Genomic DNA, 19,359 nt, shown 5'->3' with positions numbered 1-19,359 from the left:
CGCCCAGGTGCACAGTGGAAAGCACTAAAAATGATTTAATATTTCAACAAAAATATTTTCCATTTAAAAAATGAAACCTCAGAAGGGAATATGGCTAATTAAGGATTGTCTTAGATGAGTGTTTGTATTAGATTATCCTTTTTTAAAAATAGTTGTTAGATCTCTTAAATTTTTAATCCCTTTTTATCAAATGTTTGGTTGCTTTCTAGTGATCTCTAATACTGTCTATTCCCAGGCTTATTACCATTCTTTGGAATATTATAAGCGTCCTCCTTTAAATTAATAATATCCTGAATAATTTTCAGGGTAGGAACGTGCAGCAAGTCAGCACTGTGAAGCAGACAGGGAGACTGGACCTGTGCAACAAGGGCAGTGGGAGATTAAAAACTGGCAGCAGCAAGCCCCTTTAGTTTGTTTCTACTTGTCAGCGCTGAAGTGTAACATCACAGGAAAACAGGTATGGGACTGACAGATGTTTTTTGTTTTGAGTGATGAAGTGGTTTAAAAATCAGGAAATGCTATTACAGTTGAAGAGTACAGTTTAGAAATTCACTTTAAAAATATTTAACATCCAATTTAATTAATTAAAATCAAGCAGAAATGACTGGATGTTTTTCAGTTGTAGTATGTAGGAGCTGATGGAGATGCCAGTGCAATCCACAGTGACTACACTGACAGCAAGTGTTAGCTCTTGCGAATCTTGAGATTTAGATTAAGTAAGTAAATGGGCAATACCATGGCAGATGGAATGTAATATAGACAAACAAGAAGTTATAACTTTGGCAGTAAGATTGCATATACTTGTACAAGGAAAACAGAAAATTAGCTTGCATATACAGAAAGCAATCAGGAACACAAATCATGTGTTGGCCTTAATTACAAGAGGATTGGAGTACAGGAATAAAAGCCTTACTACATTGTACTTGACTTGATTAATCATTCCTCGAGTATCGTTTTCAATTTTGGCTACCATATCCAAGGAAGGATTTACGTGCACTGGAGGCAAGAGAGTCAAGGTTCACGACATTGGTTCCTGGGATAGTAAGACTGTCCTATCTGGAGGGGCTAAATAGATTGGATCTATATTCTCTGGAGTTTTAGAAGAAATGAGTGGGGATCTCATTGAAACACAAGTTTCTGAAAATAAGAAAAACACCAAGATTGTTCTGTCTGAGTTGGGGAAACTAGAACACAGGGGCTCTAACTCAGAAAAGGCATTGATCATTTCAGATACCACAAGGAGAAATTATTTTTACTCAAACTTGTGAACCTTTGGAATTCTCTGTCCAAAAGGTACTGACATTTACTCAAGGCTGAAAGACATAGATTTTCAGTCTCTCAAGATACATGATCAGCCATGACTGTACTGAATAGCAGAGTAGGCCTAAAAGGGCCATGTGATCTACTCGTGCCCCTATTTCTCATGTTTTGCTTGGCTGTAATGCCTTTCATATTGATTATCCCATCAACACCCATGATTAAGGCCACACAAGTAGAATTGATATGTGGGAAAGACACTTGGTAGATTGCTGGCAAAAATGAAACACCATCCAAACAGTTCTGTTCATAGTCAGGACAGAATTTTAAAAAGCTACCATAGAGACCACAGAGACCACAGACCACAGAGTTGCTTTGTCATTAGTTAGAGACAACTAATGATGGTTTAGCTTGAGGTCACCATACCTCAGATGAGGGAGAGGTTGAAAAGGAAAGACTTTCATAGAAACCTCAACTGGTGCAGGAACTGAACCCATACTGTTGGCTCAACTCTGCATGACAAATCAGCCATTCAACCAGCTGAGCTAATCAACTCCTGCTGCCCAAAATAGCAACTCTGGAGACTTCACTACCATTTGCTGTTGCTTGACAGCATTAAAATGCTCACTCAACAACTCACCATGGTTCCTTTGACAGTACCTTCCAAACCATGATCTCCAATGTCTAGCAGGAGATGGGTAGCAACAACACCTTGCAAGCCAAGTACCATCCTGGTTTGGAACAGTATTAGCATTCCCCCACTGTCACTGGGTCAAAATCCTGGAGGTCTCTTGCCATTGACTGTAGCAGCCTCTGAAGGTAGCTCACCACCACTTTTACAATGTTAATTGGGGATGGGAAATGAATGCTAGCCTAGCCAGTAATGCCCACAATTCCTGATGGGTTAAAAGAAAAAAAAAAGTGGAAATATGAGCAAATTTTAAAAATGAAAAAGTTGAAATTTAAAAATTAAAAAAACATCCAGGAAATAATTTAACTGCAGATCATAATGCACTTATTTTATTGTGTAAATCATATAAGAGGATCAGCAGCACATATTTAAGCCAGTCAAAAGAAATACTCCATCACCTAAACATGATTTGTCATTAAATTGCTCAGTTAATACTTGCCTTATGTTAGCGATACCCAATTCCTCTTGGATGTCTTTAGGGAAGAGTAACCGATGACCACCATCGCCACTAACACTATCAGAAATTATAAACACCAGTGGACATCTTGCTGCCTGCACAAATCTCCTATTAAAAGGACAGATTATTTAACATTTCTTTCTCTGCTTAAATTTCATATTCTATCAACAGATTTTAAATTCTCTTCTTCTCGTGAAATGTTATGTATTTACCAAAGATTCCAGTAATATCAAAGAGTTTGTTTCGAAAACCCTAACACAATGTGTTAATCATTTTATTCTGAGCTCTATTATTTTAAGTTTTGGTAGTCATTTTATATAGTTTATACACATCAAGAAATCAACAATCTTTCATAACATTGCTATCAACTTAAATTAAAATAAAATCATAGAATCATAGAATCGCAGAATCCCAATAGTCTGGAAGCAGACCATAGAGTCCACACTGACCCTCCAAACAGCATCCCACCCAGACTAACCCACCACCCTACCTATCCCTGTAACCCTACGCTTCCCATGGCTAATCTGCTAGTCTAATCTACGTTCCTGATTAAGGGGTTTGGCCTGAAACATCGATTTTCCTGCTCCTCAGATGCTGCCTGACTTGCTGTGCTTTACCAGCAACACATTCAACTCTGATCTCCAGCATCTGTAGACCTCATGGTCTTCTAATCTGCTAGTCTGCAGACCCCTGGACACTATGGGCAATTTAGCATGGCCAATCAACCTAACCTGCAAATGTTTGGTCTGTGGAAACCACAGCACCTGGAGGAAACCCGCACAGACATGGAGAGAATATGCAAACACCACATAAACAGTCGCCCAAAGGTGAAATAGAACCCAGGCCCCTGGGCTGTGAGGCAGCAATGCTAACCACTGAGTCATGCGCTGCCCCTATAAACATGACTTGGAGATGAAGGTTGTGAAAAATGCTTAACCAAACTATGAGTGAATCAGACGTAAATTGGTGTCAGCTCTGATGAGTCATCTAGACTTGAAGCATTAGCTTGCTCGCTCTCCATGGATGCTGCCTGACCTGCTGAGATCTCCAGGATTTTTCTGGTACAGATTCCAGCATCTGCAGTAACTTGCTCATAAATTGGCTGTTTACAGCTTTGCTTTCACCAACTATAGTTCAGTAGGTAGAATTTTCCACAGTCAGTATTGTACCTTAGTCATCTTATTAGGCCAGTAGAAACTAAGTGAAAGCGACTTTAAGTGTGAAGTGACAAAACAATCACAGGCATGTATCCAACTACAGGTCAAAAGTGATTATAACTCATGCAGCAAAGTTGCAGAACAAATTATTTGGGGTATAAATCATTTTGGCACATGCGCGACACTTGTACAGTTTATGTTGAATGTATGCCATGCTGAGTTATGATTGTGCACAAGATGAAGTACAGGAATTTAAGTTTGCTTATAGGCTTCGTATAGGCAAGTAGAAACTTAAAGCCAAGTGCTAGCAATAACCTGAACTATCAAATCAATAAATTTTAGTGTGGAAAGAAAATTCTTAATGTCAGTCTATTGTATCTGTTCACAGAACTTACAAATAATTTATTGTGGTGCAACATTTTTAAATTTATGTATTACATCATTTATTTGAGAGTTTGGATTTTGAACGAGTGGCATGAGGATTTTAGTCTGTGTGTATGAGGGGCTTAAATAATTAATACGCCAGAATTTCAAGTCTTGATTTTAAACCAGTATTTAAAATCCTCCTGGAATTATAATGGGAATTTATTTATATTCTGAGTATTTTATGATCAGAGAGAAAATGTGGACTGTTATCTTTGTTATGGTTTAGAGGAATCAAGAATTGATCACTGCTTCAGGATAACCCCAAGATGGGAAATCCTTTATGTGCAGGTCACAGAAGACTAGGTTTGGGTCAGATATAAGAACAGTTCCACCTTGAGGAAGGAGCTAGTTTAGGACATTGAAGAGAAAGGTTCTCGGTGCAGGATCAGACTTGTCCAGCAGCACCATCGGCAGGGATTAAAAGGGTATTCATCATACTATCCAGCACTAGTTCCTTGTAGGCCAATAGAAGGGAGATCTTTGAATGCCATAAAGGACAACATTGTGACATGATGCAATAAGCCACAGAATCCCCACAGTATGGAAACAGGCCCTCTAACAGCAACCCACCCAGACCCACTCCCCTACTATTCACCATTTACCCCAGACTAATAAATCTAACCTACACATCCCTGAACACTATGGGCAATTTAGTCAATTCACCTAATCCACACACCTTTGGATTGTTGGAGGAAACCAGAGCACCCGGAGGAAACCCACGCAGAAGTGGGAGAATGTGCAAACTCCATACAGACACAGTCGCCCGAGGTGGGAAACGAACCGGAGTCCCTGGTGCTGTGAGGCAGCAATGCTAACCACTAAGCCAGTGTACCATTTTATCTGCTGTGGAATGTTTGTGGGGGGGGGGGGGGGGGGGGGGGTGGGTGAGCACTGCTTTGTCTTTTACCCAGCCGTTCTATTTTTTTTTTTAAAAAATGGCCTCTGAGGGTCTCTTTCATTTATGCTTGGCATGCATCTTCACCAATCCCTACGTTAACTACTTGTTCTCCACCTTTACAAACAATTGTTTACCTTATTATGGCCACTAAGATTGAAATATTTTGATTTGGCCAAATCATGAACTTACCATGTCAAACACACCAATTTGCATATTAGGTTAATTCCTTGAGCAAGGAAAAAAAGTCATGCAAGCATAGGAAGAAGGGTCACTGGACTTGAAACATTAACGCTGCTTTCTCTCCATAGATGTTTCCAGATTTGCTGGAGAAACTCAACTGTTTTGGTTTTTGTTTCATGCAAGCTCATAATCAATTATGCAAAGTATCCATCCCTATTCCTAGCATAGCACAACTGTTATGGACTAGGCCAGACCAATCAAAACATTCTAAGCAGGCAGCCCCAGACCATAACTTTACAATTTGTTTTGGTCAGTGTATAGTGAAATTACGCAGACTAAAATAGCTAGGTTGACTACTAGATTTTAAAACAGACAAAAATGTATTCACAAAAATAAACAATGAAACACAGAACACAATCTATCCAAACTAGACTTAATTAGGCTATTCCGAATATGCACAACATCTAAATAAGCAAACTCCCTTTAAAACCCAGTATAAAAGGAACACATGCTTACAGGTTGAAGATGAAGGGCAGAAAGAGAGGCAGAGAGGGATTCCACACAGCTCACAGTTGAGCTCCTTACCAGTTCAGGACTGAAATAAACTGCTCAGCTCAGCTAGAGAGCTGACCACTCCCCTTTCTTTATACAGGTCACTTCTAAAGCATGACCACTTTGGCCTGAAGTCTCATCTGTTTACATATAAACAAAAGGCTTCTCAAAATCCTTTAGTGAAAGTAGACAATTACCCTGGGCTAGATGGGATTTATCAGAGGATTCTCTGGGAAGCAAGGTAGGAGATAGCAGAGCTTTTGGCTTTGATATTTGAGTCATCATTATCTACAGGTTTGTTACCAGAGGACTGGAGGGTTGCAAATGTTGTGCCCTTGTTCAAGGGCAGTAGAGATGACCCAGATAATTATAGACCAGCGAGCCTTACTTCTGATATTGGAAAGGATTATAAGAGATAGGATTTATAATCACCTAGCAAGCAACAATTTGATTTCAGACAGTCAACATGGTTTCGTCAAGGACAGGTCGTATCTCATAAACCTCATTGAGTTTTTTGAGAAGGTGACCAAGCATGTAGATGAGGGCGGTTGACATAGTATACATGGACTTCAGTAAAACCTTTGATAAGGTTCCACATAGTAAGCTGTTGGAGAATGTGCAGAGGCATGGAATTGAGGGCGAGTTAGCAGTTTGGATTAGAAACTGGCTTTCCTGAAAGAAGGCAGTGAGTGGTGGTGGATAGAGAATATTCAGTCTGGAGTCCTGTTACTAGTGGTGTGCCACAAGGATCTGTTTTGGGATGACTGCTGTTTGTCATCTTTATAAATGACTTAGAAGCAGGCATAGGTGGATGGATTAGTAAATTTGCAGATGACACTAAAGTCGGTGGAGTAGCGGACAGTGTGAAAGAATGTTACAGGTTGTAGGGGGACTTGGATAAACTGCAGAATTGGGCTGAAAGGTGGCAAATGGAGTTCAATGCAGCTAAATGTGAGGTGATGCACTTTGGGAAGAATAACAGGAAGGCAGAGTACTGGGTCAATGGAAAGATTCTTCGTAGTGTGGATGTGCAGAGGGATCTTGGAGTGTATGTACATAGATCCCTGAAAGTTGCCATCCAGGTGGATAGTGCTGTTAAGAAGGCATACGGTGTGTTAGGTTTCATTGGGTAGAGGGATTGAGTTCCGGAACCACAATATCTTGCTGCAATTATACAAAACGCTGGTGCAGCCACACTTGGAATGTTGTGTACAGTTCTGGTCGCCCCATTACAGAAAGGAGGGTGGAAACATTGGAAAAAGGGGCAGAGGAGATTTATCAGGATGTTGCCTGGTCTGGAGTGAAGGTCTTATGAGAAAAGGCTGAGAGACTTGAACCTGTTCTCATTGGCAAGAAGAGCAAGAGTGGACTTGATAGAGACATACAAGATGATTAGATAGGGTAGACAGTGAAAGTCTTTTTCCTAGGATGATGACGTCAGCGTGTACGAGGGGGCATAACTACAAATTGAGGGGTGATAGATTTAAGACAGACATGAGAGGCAGGTTCTTTACGCAGAGAGTGATAAGGGCGTGGAATGCCTTACCTACTAATGTAGTCAACTCAGTCACATTAGGGAGATTTAAACAATCCTTAGATAAGCACATGGATGATGATGGGATAGTGTAGGGAGACGAGCTGAGAATACTTTCACAGGACGGCGCAACATCGAGGGCCGAAGGTCCTTTTCTGCGCTGTATTGTTCTATGTTCTATGTTCTATCTCTGATTGGAGCCCAGACTGGTTTACTAACCCTCCGAAAAAAAAAATCAAGGACAGAGTATCCTTGAGCCAAGGAACAGCTTTAGTAAAAATAAAGGACTAGCTTTGTGACACAACAAAGCCACTCAAAACTATAATCAACATAGCTCTACATGTTGTAACTCTCTCTTGATTTTCTACTCTCAAGAAGACAGCGGAAGAGTCATTCTTGTCTGGAAGGGACTGCCAACGAACGAATGAATGATGACTGTATGTGCTGTAAATTATCATTTCATCTTCTGGCAAGAGAATTGTGCTAGGTCAGTTCTAGGTGTTGTTGTTACTCAAGTTGTCAAACCCATCCCCACCACCCAAGTTTCATCCACAGAAGGGACCAGACAATTGCCTGCTTGGGAAAGTTAGTTTGTATCTGCAAAAGATCTTTAGAAAATTAGATGAAATATTGACACTACCAGACATAATCACAAAGAAAAGGACACAGAGCTTTTCATGTTGGGAGAAGTTGAATGGATATTTGAACCATGTGTGCAGCTGGATGGAAACAACAATTGAGAGCTAGACCCTGGAGAACAAATAAAGGATAATTCTACTGAAAGACATGATTTGTGGAATGCCCTAAAGAAAATGACTGAACAAAGACCTTAATTAGAAAAGCAGCCATCACAAAGCCACCTGCAGCTATCTATTTTGTTCTGTTGCAGACTGGAATGACGCCAGTGTGGACTTTTATGCTTAATAGTACGCTAGCTGCATTTCTCTTCAAATTGATGCTAGCTTTGGTTTATTTGGGTGATTTTAGACAATGAGAACCCAAGAATAATTGATTTGACATTATACAAAATCTTAAACAGTTTCAGACTGGTTTTTAAAATAAATATATAAATCAACATGCATTAAGGAATCTCTATTGACACTCAGTTTGGGAGAAATGTTTGATTTTTGAAATTAGTACTCCTGGCAGTTAAGTAAGAAAATTATTCTTGTGTTCATAATGTGTAGAAATTAAGTATTGGGTCAATGGCAGTCCGACACCGACTGCTTTAGTAATTCTAAAAACAGTTGGTCAGAAAACTGCAAACGTTTATACTACAAAACAGTACTTCTTTTCACTGATACATATATACTTCTGAAAACTTACCTCAAAATATCATGCATACAAGAAGGTTCTCTATAAAACTGATTTGGAATATCCTATGAATCAAGAAATAAGAGTTATCAATAGCAGAACACTTAGTTTCTCTGAAGTGAACAAGAAAGTCTGATATTGTGTGAAGTACAAATATGCTCAATGATTGTGAACGATCAATACTTTGATGTTCCAGAATACAAGGTGGACGCTGTACCTATTGTAGGATTCCTACTTTCCTACTGAGCACAAAACACACTTTTCAACTTTCAAAAATATTTTGCACACTTCAAAAGTCTATATTTGAAAAGCATGAAAGAGTGGAATGATCAAACATTTAAGGTGCACTACTTTCAAGTAGGTACTAAGTTTTAACAATCACCTTACCGTATTATTCAAAGCATTAATACCCCTTCATTAAACAGGTTAATTATGAAAAAAGATGCTTTACAATGAGCAAGGAATTCAAAAGGATTGTACTCACTTCCACGAGAATCAGTTTTTTGTCTGTCTCCAGTCTATCTCCCAGCATCTGAAGCTTTTTGTATTTGTTGGCTCGCAATAAAAATTCTTCGAATAGAATAGACTGTGACTTGCTGATGTGTACCTGAAAACTTGGTTCTGAGGAAAATCAAAGAATTGTTTTTAAAACCTGGAGAAACTTGTTCATATTGTATGCAGGAACTAAAAGTGATAAAGGATGTATTGTTACATGGAGTTGCACGAGAGATTTTTTTTTATTGTAGCTGGGTGATTGAATAGCAAAATATGAATGGCAGCACCAAATTTCTAAATTACCAATAACTTCATGGCATGATCAATTGAAGAGGTCCTTTTTAGCTTTCAGCCTGGGCTAGGAAATCTTCAGGAGGAAGCCAAAATGGGGGTGGGAAAAAGAAAACAACAATGCGTAGCAGTATCACTACATTTTAAAAAAAATGCAAATTCATGTTTCCTATCCCATCACCCACAGTTGTTTGGTTACCTTCCATCAAAATCAAAAACACTGGTTATTCAAATAAAAACAACATGTTTCCATAAAGTGCCATGTTACTGGCAAAAATAATATTGACGATCAAATTAGCTAATCTATAAATCAGCACTGACATGTTGCAATAGACAAATCACTGCCATTTCATATTTAAATAATGAATCCAGACCCTATACTATGATGCCATTTGCCAGGTATCTATTCACAGTACTGTTTGAGAGTTGCTTTGTTCTTAAAAAAAAAACTTATATAAGAATGGAGTTACATAGTTAAAAAAAACAAGTTTTAATTCTTAGTCTGAACTTAGATGACTGAAAGCTTGTGCAGTGGTGATACAATTGGATCATTATTTGAACAATGCACCTGAACACAATTTGCCAAAATCCACTCTTACCAGTATGAAAGCAGTCTTTAAATTCATCATAGCTTTTAAATTTGTTTTCTGACAAAGGATTTGTCCATTCCAGTAGCTGGATTCCCAACTCCTTTACAAGAACTTGTACTGTAGCAGTCTTACCAGTACCAGCAGCACCAGTTAGTAATAAGATGGAACCACCCTTTAATGTGAAAACATATATAGACTTGATTAACATTCATATATCACAGAAATTTTCAACATGCTACAGCTATTACATTTGATACTCCAAATAAGACGACAAGCAAACAACATACTGCATTGCACAAATGATTAGCTGAGACTTCTTCAATAAAAGTTCAAGTATTTGTGATTAGTCCCCAGCTCCCCAAAGGCTCAATTGGTTTGGAAGTGAGTTCAGCCACCACAAAGACAAGCCAGTTCCCAGGATGGTGAGACTGCATAGACCGGGTAGGTTCCACCTGGATGGTAATAAAGACACTAGAAATGGCTTCTTTTGAGATTAATATCACAAATATTTAAAAAGTAAATAAAACTGATTAAAGAAAAATATATTACTGACCAGTTTTGGGAGCATTGCTTTGAAAACATTATGGGAATTGGCTTGTAATGCATTGGACAAGTAAAATTACAGAATGAGATGCCAGGTGTGTTACATATAGTCTATGATTTGCTTTGTATTTTTGAATTTTGAACGAATGGCAAATAGGTTTTCCATGCCTGATTGGGTTTTTAATTGATTAACTTGCAAGTACTTTTGCAGTCTTCAAGTCTTTTAAAAAAAAGACCGTTCTGCAGGCTAATGGAAATGTGTTTACATTGGGAGGGAGCAAAGTAAACAGTGGTAAATAGCTTAGCAGGTCAAAGTTATTTTTCACTTTTTGAGGGGAAACACTCACAGCATGTAAAAAAAAAAACCTTTTGGCTTCAGTTTGGCAGTTTTACCGAAGCCTTGGCTGAACTAAAATGTATCGAAACAGTTACTCTTGAGAAAGGGAGATAGTTCAAGACTGTTAAGAATGGGATAAACTCAGTATAAAAAGGAGTTTAGTTTAAATGGTTCCAGTCCAGAAATGTTTGGTTAAAACCCCAAAGGGGTTATGTGAAGCTAGGAAAGTCTAATCTTATGAATATGATGGATCAAGGAGGCCATCAGATTCTCATGATTTGTAATTTAAGCCACAGCCAAGTAAAACCCAATATGGAATAGATAAATAAACTGTCTCCAGCATGAGTACAGTAATGAGAGGCTGTTGTGATTAGAGAGTTGTACTTTTACCATGTGTTTCAAAATATTCAAATACATGTTACATGTGAATAGTTCAATCTATTCTATTTTATCTTCATTTCTTTTGAGGAATAAATCTGTGTTTTATTGTTAAAACAACATCTGCTACAAGGTAGGCTTGTATGTCAGTTAAAGGCCATCTTGTTGAAACCAAAAATGACCTATAAAGGCAAATTTTAATTTAGGATCTGAGTTGCTCAGTAATAATATCAGCTGATGTCATAACAATAGGTTGAAGTACAACTATAGAAAGGAAAAACATCCTATTCCTTTCATTCAGTGCACAAGAATTACAATATCAATGTGACTTTCAGTCATCGATAGTAAAGTTCACAAATTGATGAATGCGATAGAACAGATTGAGAAAGCAGCTCATTTGGGTTTCATGCAGAGTGCAAAAGTTTACAAGTTGAGAGGGTGCAGAAGAGTATTACAAGGATGTTGCCGGGACTGAACGTTTGAGCTACAGGGAGAGGCTGAATAGGCTGGGGCTCTTCCCATCTCCCCCCCCCCCCCGGAGTGTCGGAGGCCAAGGGGTTACCTTATATAGAGATTTATAAAATCATGAGGGGCATGGATAGTGTGAATAGCCAAGGTGAATAGCCAAAGTGGAAGAGTCCGAAACCAAAGGGCATAAATTTAACGATGTGAGGGGTAACCTTTTTTTATGCAAACGGTGGTACGTGTATAAAATGAGCTGGCAGAGGAATGAGGAGGCGGGTAAAGTTATAATATTTAAAAGACAACTGGATGGATATTTGAATTGGAAGGGTTTAGAGGGAGATAGGAAATATGCTGGCAAATGGAATTAGGTGAGAATGGGAGGTCTGGTCAATGCAGACAAGTTGGACCAAAGGGTCTGTTTCTGTGCTGTATGACTCTCCATCTCTCTGTATCTGTCTCTCTCTCTCATATATACATTGAACCGGTTCAATCTCAACATGGAGGATTATTAAATTCTGGACACTTTCAGAAGAATGGAAAGACTTTAGAGAGAGGGAGTGATTCCAGGGATCAAGGACTTTAGTTATGCTGATAGATTGGGAAGTTGTGGCATTTCCCCTTTGGAGAAGACCCAGAGGAGGTTTAATAGAGGTGTTCAAATCATGAGTTGTCTATGAAGACAAGATAAAAAGAAGTTGATCCCACTGACAGAAGGATCAAGAACCAGCTAACACAGAAACAAGGTCATTGGCAAAAGAAGCAACATCAACATAGGGAAAATATATTTTTGTTGTACAGCAAATTTTTAGGATCTGAAATGCATTGGCTGTAGTAGCAGGAAATTAAACTATAGTTTTCAAAAGAAAATGGAGTAAGCAACCAAAGCAAAGAAGCAGAGCAATATGGAAAGGTTGAGGGTGGGTCTAGCCATTACCCATACGCCAGGACATCAGTGCCAATACCTTACCCTAGATAGAGATGTCATGAATATGCACAAGACAGTGAAGGTACAAATCATTTAACTTTGTCTCCTGCACAGTAGATGTTATCCAGGTCTCACCACTTTAGAGGTTTGTATCAAGGGCACAGGTTTAGTCAACTCAGTTTGGTGCTGTCAAGCCAGGTTGGCATTGTTCCACATTCTCCTACTCAGCTTGAACATAAGCACATGTTGATTTCAGCATCAAGTGACAGATTGGTAGCAATTGCACAGCTTAAATACTTGAAGCTTTCAACGCTACTATATGATGGTATGGCAAAGTCCAGAACTTTGGTATTTTTCTTCCTGATGCTGATGGTCAAACTAAACTCTTGACAGGCAAGACAGCTTGTCCATTTGGTCCGAAGATCTTTCACATTACAGAATGCTAATGTTCCATCACCAGCATAAAGCAACTCTCACTTCTTTGTCTTGGCTCTTTGGCAAGCAAGACAGAGCAGCTCTCCGTTCTGGAGCGTAACCTGTCGGCACAAGGCAGTCACAAAAAGAATATACCCAAGACTGTTGTGCCAGAAAACAATTTTCTACGGATCTCAAAGAGTTCCAAATTGCCCCATCGTAGTTGACCTTATCCAACATGTTGTCACAGAAAGAGATCACAGTGAGCAGCTTTAGTGAACAGCCAGTTTTCTCCAGCAGTAAAACAGACCATTTCTGATCATGTGCTTGAATATTTTCATCAATCTTATCAATGCAAAATATAGTGCTTTCCTTGTTATTGGCATTTCTCTTGGAACCTCCTGATAGACGATCATGTCAATTACAGATCTGAAACATATTACTGCTTCAGAACATCCCAAAGCATTCCACAACCAATTTGTTAGCCATTGAAGTATGGTTCGTTCTGTTTTTACAAAGCAAGGACCAAAACCCAGCAACTAAATTAGTGACCAGATAAGTATGTCGGTCATACCAATTGGAAGATAAACACTGGCCAATAAGACAGGAGAACTGTCCTATTCTTCTTCAAATACAATTAGAAGCATTCCCTCACCACTGGACTTGTGTTTTAGCCGAACTTATACTCAAACTTCTGACTGAAGAGGGATACTATGACCTGTTCTACTGTTGAGTGTGGTGCTGGAAAAGTACAGCTGGTCTCAGAGGAGCAGGATCGTGGGCGATTTGAACATAAACACTTCATCAGGAATGTGTCGGAAGGGACCCAAGGGGGCTGAGAGATAAAGGGGAGGGGGGGGAAAAAAGAGGAGGTGGAGGTAGCTGGCATTGTAATAGGTAGTTGACAGTGGGGGGGTGATGGTGATAGGTCGGAGCAGAGGGTGGAACAGATAGGTGGGAAGGAAGATGGACAGGTAGGACAGTTCAAGATGGTGGTGCCAAGTTGGAGAGTTGGATCTGGGATAAGGTGGCGGGAGAGGAGATGAGGAAACTGTTCAATCCACATTGATACCACATGGTTGGAGGTTCTGAAGATGGAAGAGAAGGCGTTCTTCCTCCAGGCATCCTGTGGCTAGAATTTGGTGATGGGGGCGACCCAAGACTTGCATGTCCTTGGTGGAGTGGGAGGGAGAGTTGAAGTGTTCGGCCACATGGCAGTGGGTTCTTTAGCGAGTGTGTCTCAGAGGGATTATCAGAAACATTCCACGAGTTGGCAACCTGTCTCTCCAATGTAGAGAAGACCACATTGAGAGCAACGGACACAGTAGATAACGTGTGTGGAGGTACAGGAAACTCTCTATTGGATGGGGTGCCAGAAATGGAGATGGAGCCCCCTTCAAGGGCTGCAATTTCCTCCCTCATGTGACCAACGATGCCCTCCAGCACATCTCTTCCACTTCCGGCACCTCTGCCCTTGAAAACCACCCCTCCAATCACAATAAGGACAGAACATCCCTGATCCTCACCTTCCACCCCACCAACCTCAGGATACAATGCATCATCCTCCGCCAGCTACAAACAGACCCCATCGCCAGAGACATACTTCTCTCTCCACCACGATCGGCGTTCCACAGAGACCATTCCCTCTGCGACTCCCTTGTTAGGTCCACACGCACCCCCACACCACCTCACGAGGTGTAAAACCTGTGCCCACACCTCCCCCGTCACTTCCATCCAAGGCCCCAAAGGATCCTTCCACATCCAACAGATTTTCCTGCACCAGAGATTTACCTATCCATCTTCTTTCCCACCTATCCGCTCCACCCTATCACCCCACCTTTATGTACCTATCACATTCCCAGTTATCTTCCCTCCAGCCCCACCCCCCTCTCATTTATCCCTCAACCCCCTTGCCACCCAACTCCCCCCATTTATCTCTCACACCCTTGCACTCCCACCCCCACCTCCCCATTCTTGATGAAGAGCTTATGCTTGAAACTCCTGTTCCTCAGATGCTGCCTGATCAGGTGTGCTTTTTGAGCACAAGACTTTTTGACTCTGATCTTCAGGATCTGTAGTCCTCTCCATCTCCCTGTTCTACAGTTGAGCCAAGATGCAGCCACAGAATGTGTTGACCTTCAGCCATATTCTGATCTGGCTTTCTGAAAGCACAATTTGATTCACAAATGTCCTTTGATACTCTGATAATTTCACAAAAGTAATCACTAACCTCTGAACTCCTCAGAGCAGAAGACTCCCTGGCTAGGTCTACACTTGCTCACCACCCCCCTCCCCGCCCCCCCAAACCCTTCAACAACCCACCCTCCACTCCTAGCACCTTCCCTTTTTACCCCTAGAATAATAATCTTGTGGTAAATTCAAACTCCATTGAAGATCACAAGATTATAAGTGAAAAACGCAAAACAAATATAGTGAGTCACCTGGTGGGGAAATCTCTCTACAGTGTGGGCTTTGAGCCAATTTTCAACCTCTTCAATTTTCTTCTTATGAACTGCAAGTTCATTCTGAAACAAAGAAAATAAATGACACCAAAAAGAGAAATAGCATTGTATCCACATATCTAAATATATTCAAAACGTAATGTATGTGTGTATATAAAATACATACACAAAAATTGATAACTATTTATTTCAAATGTTCTGTTAACAGATCTGATTATTTGTGACTAGCAGTGTACTCTAGGGATGAGTGCTGGCACCCTCGATGATTATTTTGTGCATTAACAACTTGCATGTGGAGGGAGAAGAGCAAGTAAGTAAGTGTGCAGATGACACAAACTGGTGTTGATAGTGAGAAGGATGGTCTCAGTCCGCAGTCTGATATTGATCAGTTGGCAAATTGGGCAGGGCAATGGCTGTGAATACAAAGGAGAAATATTCATTTAAGACTTTACACGTTCTGTGGCTTCATGCACAGATTAGCCCTTTGGTCTCTAATAGGCTCCATTCTTTCCCTGGTAATCCTCTTCCTCTTAATATAGTTATAAAATACAAGTTTTGAAGTGTGTATTGGTTATAATATAATTCTGTCCCAATTAGTTTAACTGGTGCTGCTATTACATGATTTTCTTATTCACATTGGATTGCACATAGAACTACCATGTTACAGCAGAACTGACTGTAGGTATTTTGCATCAGTCTCCACATTGGAAAATACCAGCAGCAGACCAGAACTTCCAGTGTTAGGGTATAGAGGTGAATGTAAAGGCCATCACTAAGGAGAAGGTGCCTAGAAAGCCGAAAGGTCTGAAGGCAGATAAATCACCTGCACCAGATGGACTACACCCCAAGATTCTGAAGGAGACAGCTGAGGAAATTGTGGAAGCGTTGACAGTGATCTTTCAAAAATCATTGGAGCTAGGGAGAATCACAGAAGACTGGAAACTGGCTAATGTAACACCCCTGTTTAAGAAAGGAGGGAGACAGAAGGTTAAAGAAAAAAGCTGGTTAGCCTGACCTTTGACATTTGTCAGATTTTAGAGTCAATTCTTAAGGAAGCGATTGTGGACTACTTGGAAGTGCAAGGTAAGATAGGGATGAGTCAGCATGGCTTCAAGAGGAGGCCATACTTGACAATTCTGTGAGAATTTATTTGAGGTAAGCTGAGAAAGCTGCAAAATAAGATCTGTGCCCAAGCTGTTGGGGCAAGATAATGGGATGGACTGGCTGATTTGAAGTACACAGAGTTAAAGGGGCCTTTATCAGGATGGCAGCCAGAGACCAGTGAAATTCTGCAGGGGTCGGTGTTGGGACCACAATTGTTCACTTTAAGCAAATGATTTGGACAAAGGAACTGAGGACATTGTTCCAACTTGGTGGATGACACAAAGATAGGTGGAGAGACACGTAGCGCTAAAGAAATGGGGAGGCTGCAGAAGGACACATACAGACTAGGAGAGTGGGCAGAGAAGTGGACGATGGAATACAACATAAGAAAATGTGACGTTATGCACTCTGATTGGAAGAATAGAGGCATATGCTATTTTCTAACAGGGAAAAACTTGGGAAATCTGAAGCACAAAGGGACTTGGAGTCCTAGTTCAGGTTTCTCTTACAGTTAACATGCAGGTTCAGTTGGTAATTGGTAAGGCAATTTCAATGTTAACATTCATTTTGATGGGGCTAAAATACAAGAGCAGAGCTGTACTGCCGAGGCTGTTTAAGGCTCTGGTCAGACCACATTCGGAATCGTGTGAGCAGTTTCAGACTCTGTCCCCAAGGAAGGATGTGCTGGCATTGGAGGCATCCGGATGAGGTTTACAAGAATGAATACTAGAATAATCAAGGGCTTGAGAAGTAGTTGACAAATCTAGGCCTGTACTCAATGAAGTTTAAAATGATGAGGTGGGATCTGATTGAAACAAACAGAACATCAAGAGGCCTGCATAGATTGATACAAAGACAACATTGTCACTAGCAGGAGAGACTAGAACCCAAGGGCACAGCCTCAGAGTGAAGGGATGACCGTTTAGAGTTGAAAGAAGGAAAAATCTCTTTCACCACAGTGGTAAATCTGTGAAACTCAGAGGGCTGTGGAGGCCAGGTCATTTAATGTATTTAAGACAGATAGTTTTTTGATTTAGTAAGGGGATCACGCGTTACAGAGAGAAGGCAGGAGAATAGAGTTTCGGAATATTAGCCATGATCAGATGATGGTGCAGACTCGATGGACTTCTGCTCCTCTATCTTACAAAGATAGTTAAAACTAGGAGTATATTTTCCATATCTTTGGCTGCATAGGAAAAGTTACCTTCCACCCAATCTGGCCCATTGGTCGTCAAATTTATATTTTTAAATTTCAAGTGTATACTTCCAGAATTTTGAAGCACATCTTCTATGTAAAATTAACAAAGGTACTGGTCTAGAACAGGAATTGTAGCTTAATTCTCATTACTTGCAAATAAAACTAGTCCACTTAGAAGTTATCAGCAAAAATTGCTTTTTCTGCTGTTCCTTGGACAACAAGGAGTAAAAGATACAAGATGGATGGAAGGATGGACACATTTTGTTTGGCTGCACTATGTACCTCCTAGTCCCTGACCACAACAAGCACTGCAAGATCTGAGGATAAAATCAGTGGCCACCAAGAATCATGTGGTTGATAACATGAAGGGTGAATGTATAAAAGGGAGGGTATTCATAATATACTTGGAAAAACTGCTGGCAAAAATAAACTTCCACATAGACTGCGAATTGGACAAAAAGGTGGCAAATGTCCTTAATGTCAGAGGTAAGGTAAGAAGGTAATATTTATTAGTATACCAAAAGGATGCAAATATCTCATTTCCTATTTGAGGTGTGTTATGCAGTATTAAGGATTACTGAAATTGTTGATCGTATACATTTGCTAACTGTAATATATCTGTTTAATGATTCATAACTGGACTTGTTCAATTAAGTGTGAATTAGTTGCACATGGACAATAACTTCCATTTTATGAAAAGTACCAAAAACAAAATAAAAAAAGTGAAGTAAAGCACAGCATAGGAACAGTATCAAATACAACTTGACAAATACAAATACAGTTCATTATTTAAATTTATATTAGCAAGTAGTTCACCTTCTAACTTGCCAAAGCCTAATCTTTATCTACAAACCACAAGTAATGGAAAACTCCTCACTTGCATGGCTGAATGCAGTCCCAATTACTGCTAAGGAGCTTGACACCATTGAGGACAAAGCAGCCTGCTTGAATTGGCACCGCATCCACAAACATTGTTTCCCTCCATGAGCAATGCTCGGTAACAGCAACATATACCATCTACAGGATGCACTCAGAAATTCACCGAAGATCCTTAGACAACACCTAAATCCACTACCATCTATAATAACTACAGCATTAGCTAAATATGAACACCACCTCCAAGCTTCCCTCCAGGACGCTCACCATCCTAACTTGGAAATATACCGCTATTCCTTGTCGTTAACTTCCTACTTGCGGGTCTAATTACAGCAAAATGGCTTGCAGCAGTTCAAGGCAGTTTACCATCACCTTCTTGATGGCAACTAGGCCCAGCCAGTGATGCCCACATCCTACGAGTGAATAAATAATGTTTAATGTTAAAAGATTAAATGGGAATCTCTCTCTGGACATTAAAGGGTTGAACTACACTGAATGAACATTCTGGAAGTGGGTGGGGACAACAGTCATGCTGGAATGCAAATGACTCCCACCCCAATTAGACTGTCATTTGCTACTGCTCCCCCTGTTATTATCAAGTTAAACTATCATTTAATCTTTTCCATACTTTCACAGCCATCCCCAGGTTCGCTTGATCATCCTCGATGCTGAGGTCCATCACACCTACATTGTCTGAGGAAGAAGCAGGAGTCAAAATTCATTTGCAGGGCCACCCCGAAGCTAGGATGTATCACACCTACATTGTCTTGGGGAAATCGCTGAGTCAGGAAATTGTCTGTATAACGATTCCTCAG

General features: G+C 40.2%; 1 protein-coding gene across 2 annotated transcripts in view; it reads right to left on the bottom strand.

Annotated features, from left to right (window-relative positions):
* The window catches only part of rad17 (RAD17 checkpoint clamp loader component), a 62,715-nt gene that overhangs the window by 35,794 nt on the left and 7,562 nt on the right, over positions 1 to 19,359 (bottom strand). For both annotated transcript variants that reach the window (XM_043707967.2, XM_087999925.1), the window contains exons 4-8: positions 15,346 to 15,429; positions 9,852 to 10,014; positions 8,951 to 9,087; positions 8,479 to 8,531; positions 2,388 to 2,513 (exon numbers count right to left, since the gene is read on the bottom strand). In XM_043707967.2, coding sequence (XP_043563902.2) covers positions 2,388 to 2,513; positions 8,479 to 8,531; positions 8,951 to 9,087; positions 9,852 to 10,014; positions 15,346 to 15,429 — 563 coding nt within the window. The remainder of the gene's footprint in view (positions 1 to 2,387; positions 2,514 to 8,478; positions 8,532 to 8,950; positions 9,088 to 9,851; positions 10,015 to 15,345; positions 15,430 to 19,359) is intronic.

The sequence above is a fragment of the Chiloscyllium plagiosum genome, unplaced genomic scaffold (genome assembly GCF_037043375.1).
Source record: "Chiloscyllium plagiosum isolate Xiang-an unplaced genomic scaffold, Cpla_swu_hap1 HiC_scaffold_2, whole genome shotgun sequence".
In the NCBI taxonomy this organism is placed as follows: Eukaryota; Metazoa; Chordata; class Chondrichthyes; order Orectolobiformes; family Hemiscylliidae; genus Chiloscyllium; species Chiloscyllium plagiosum.
Note: the sequence above shows the minus strand (reverse complement) of the source record. Positions and strands in the feature narration are given on the sequence as shown.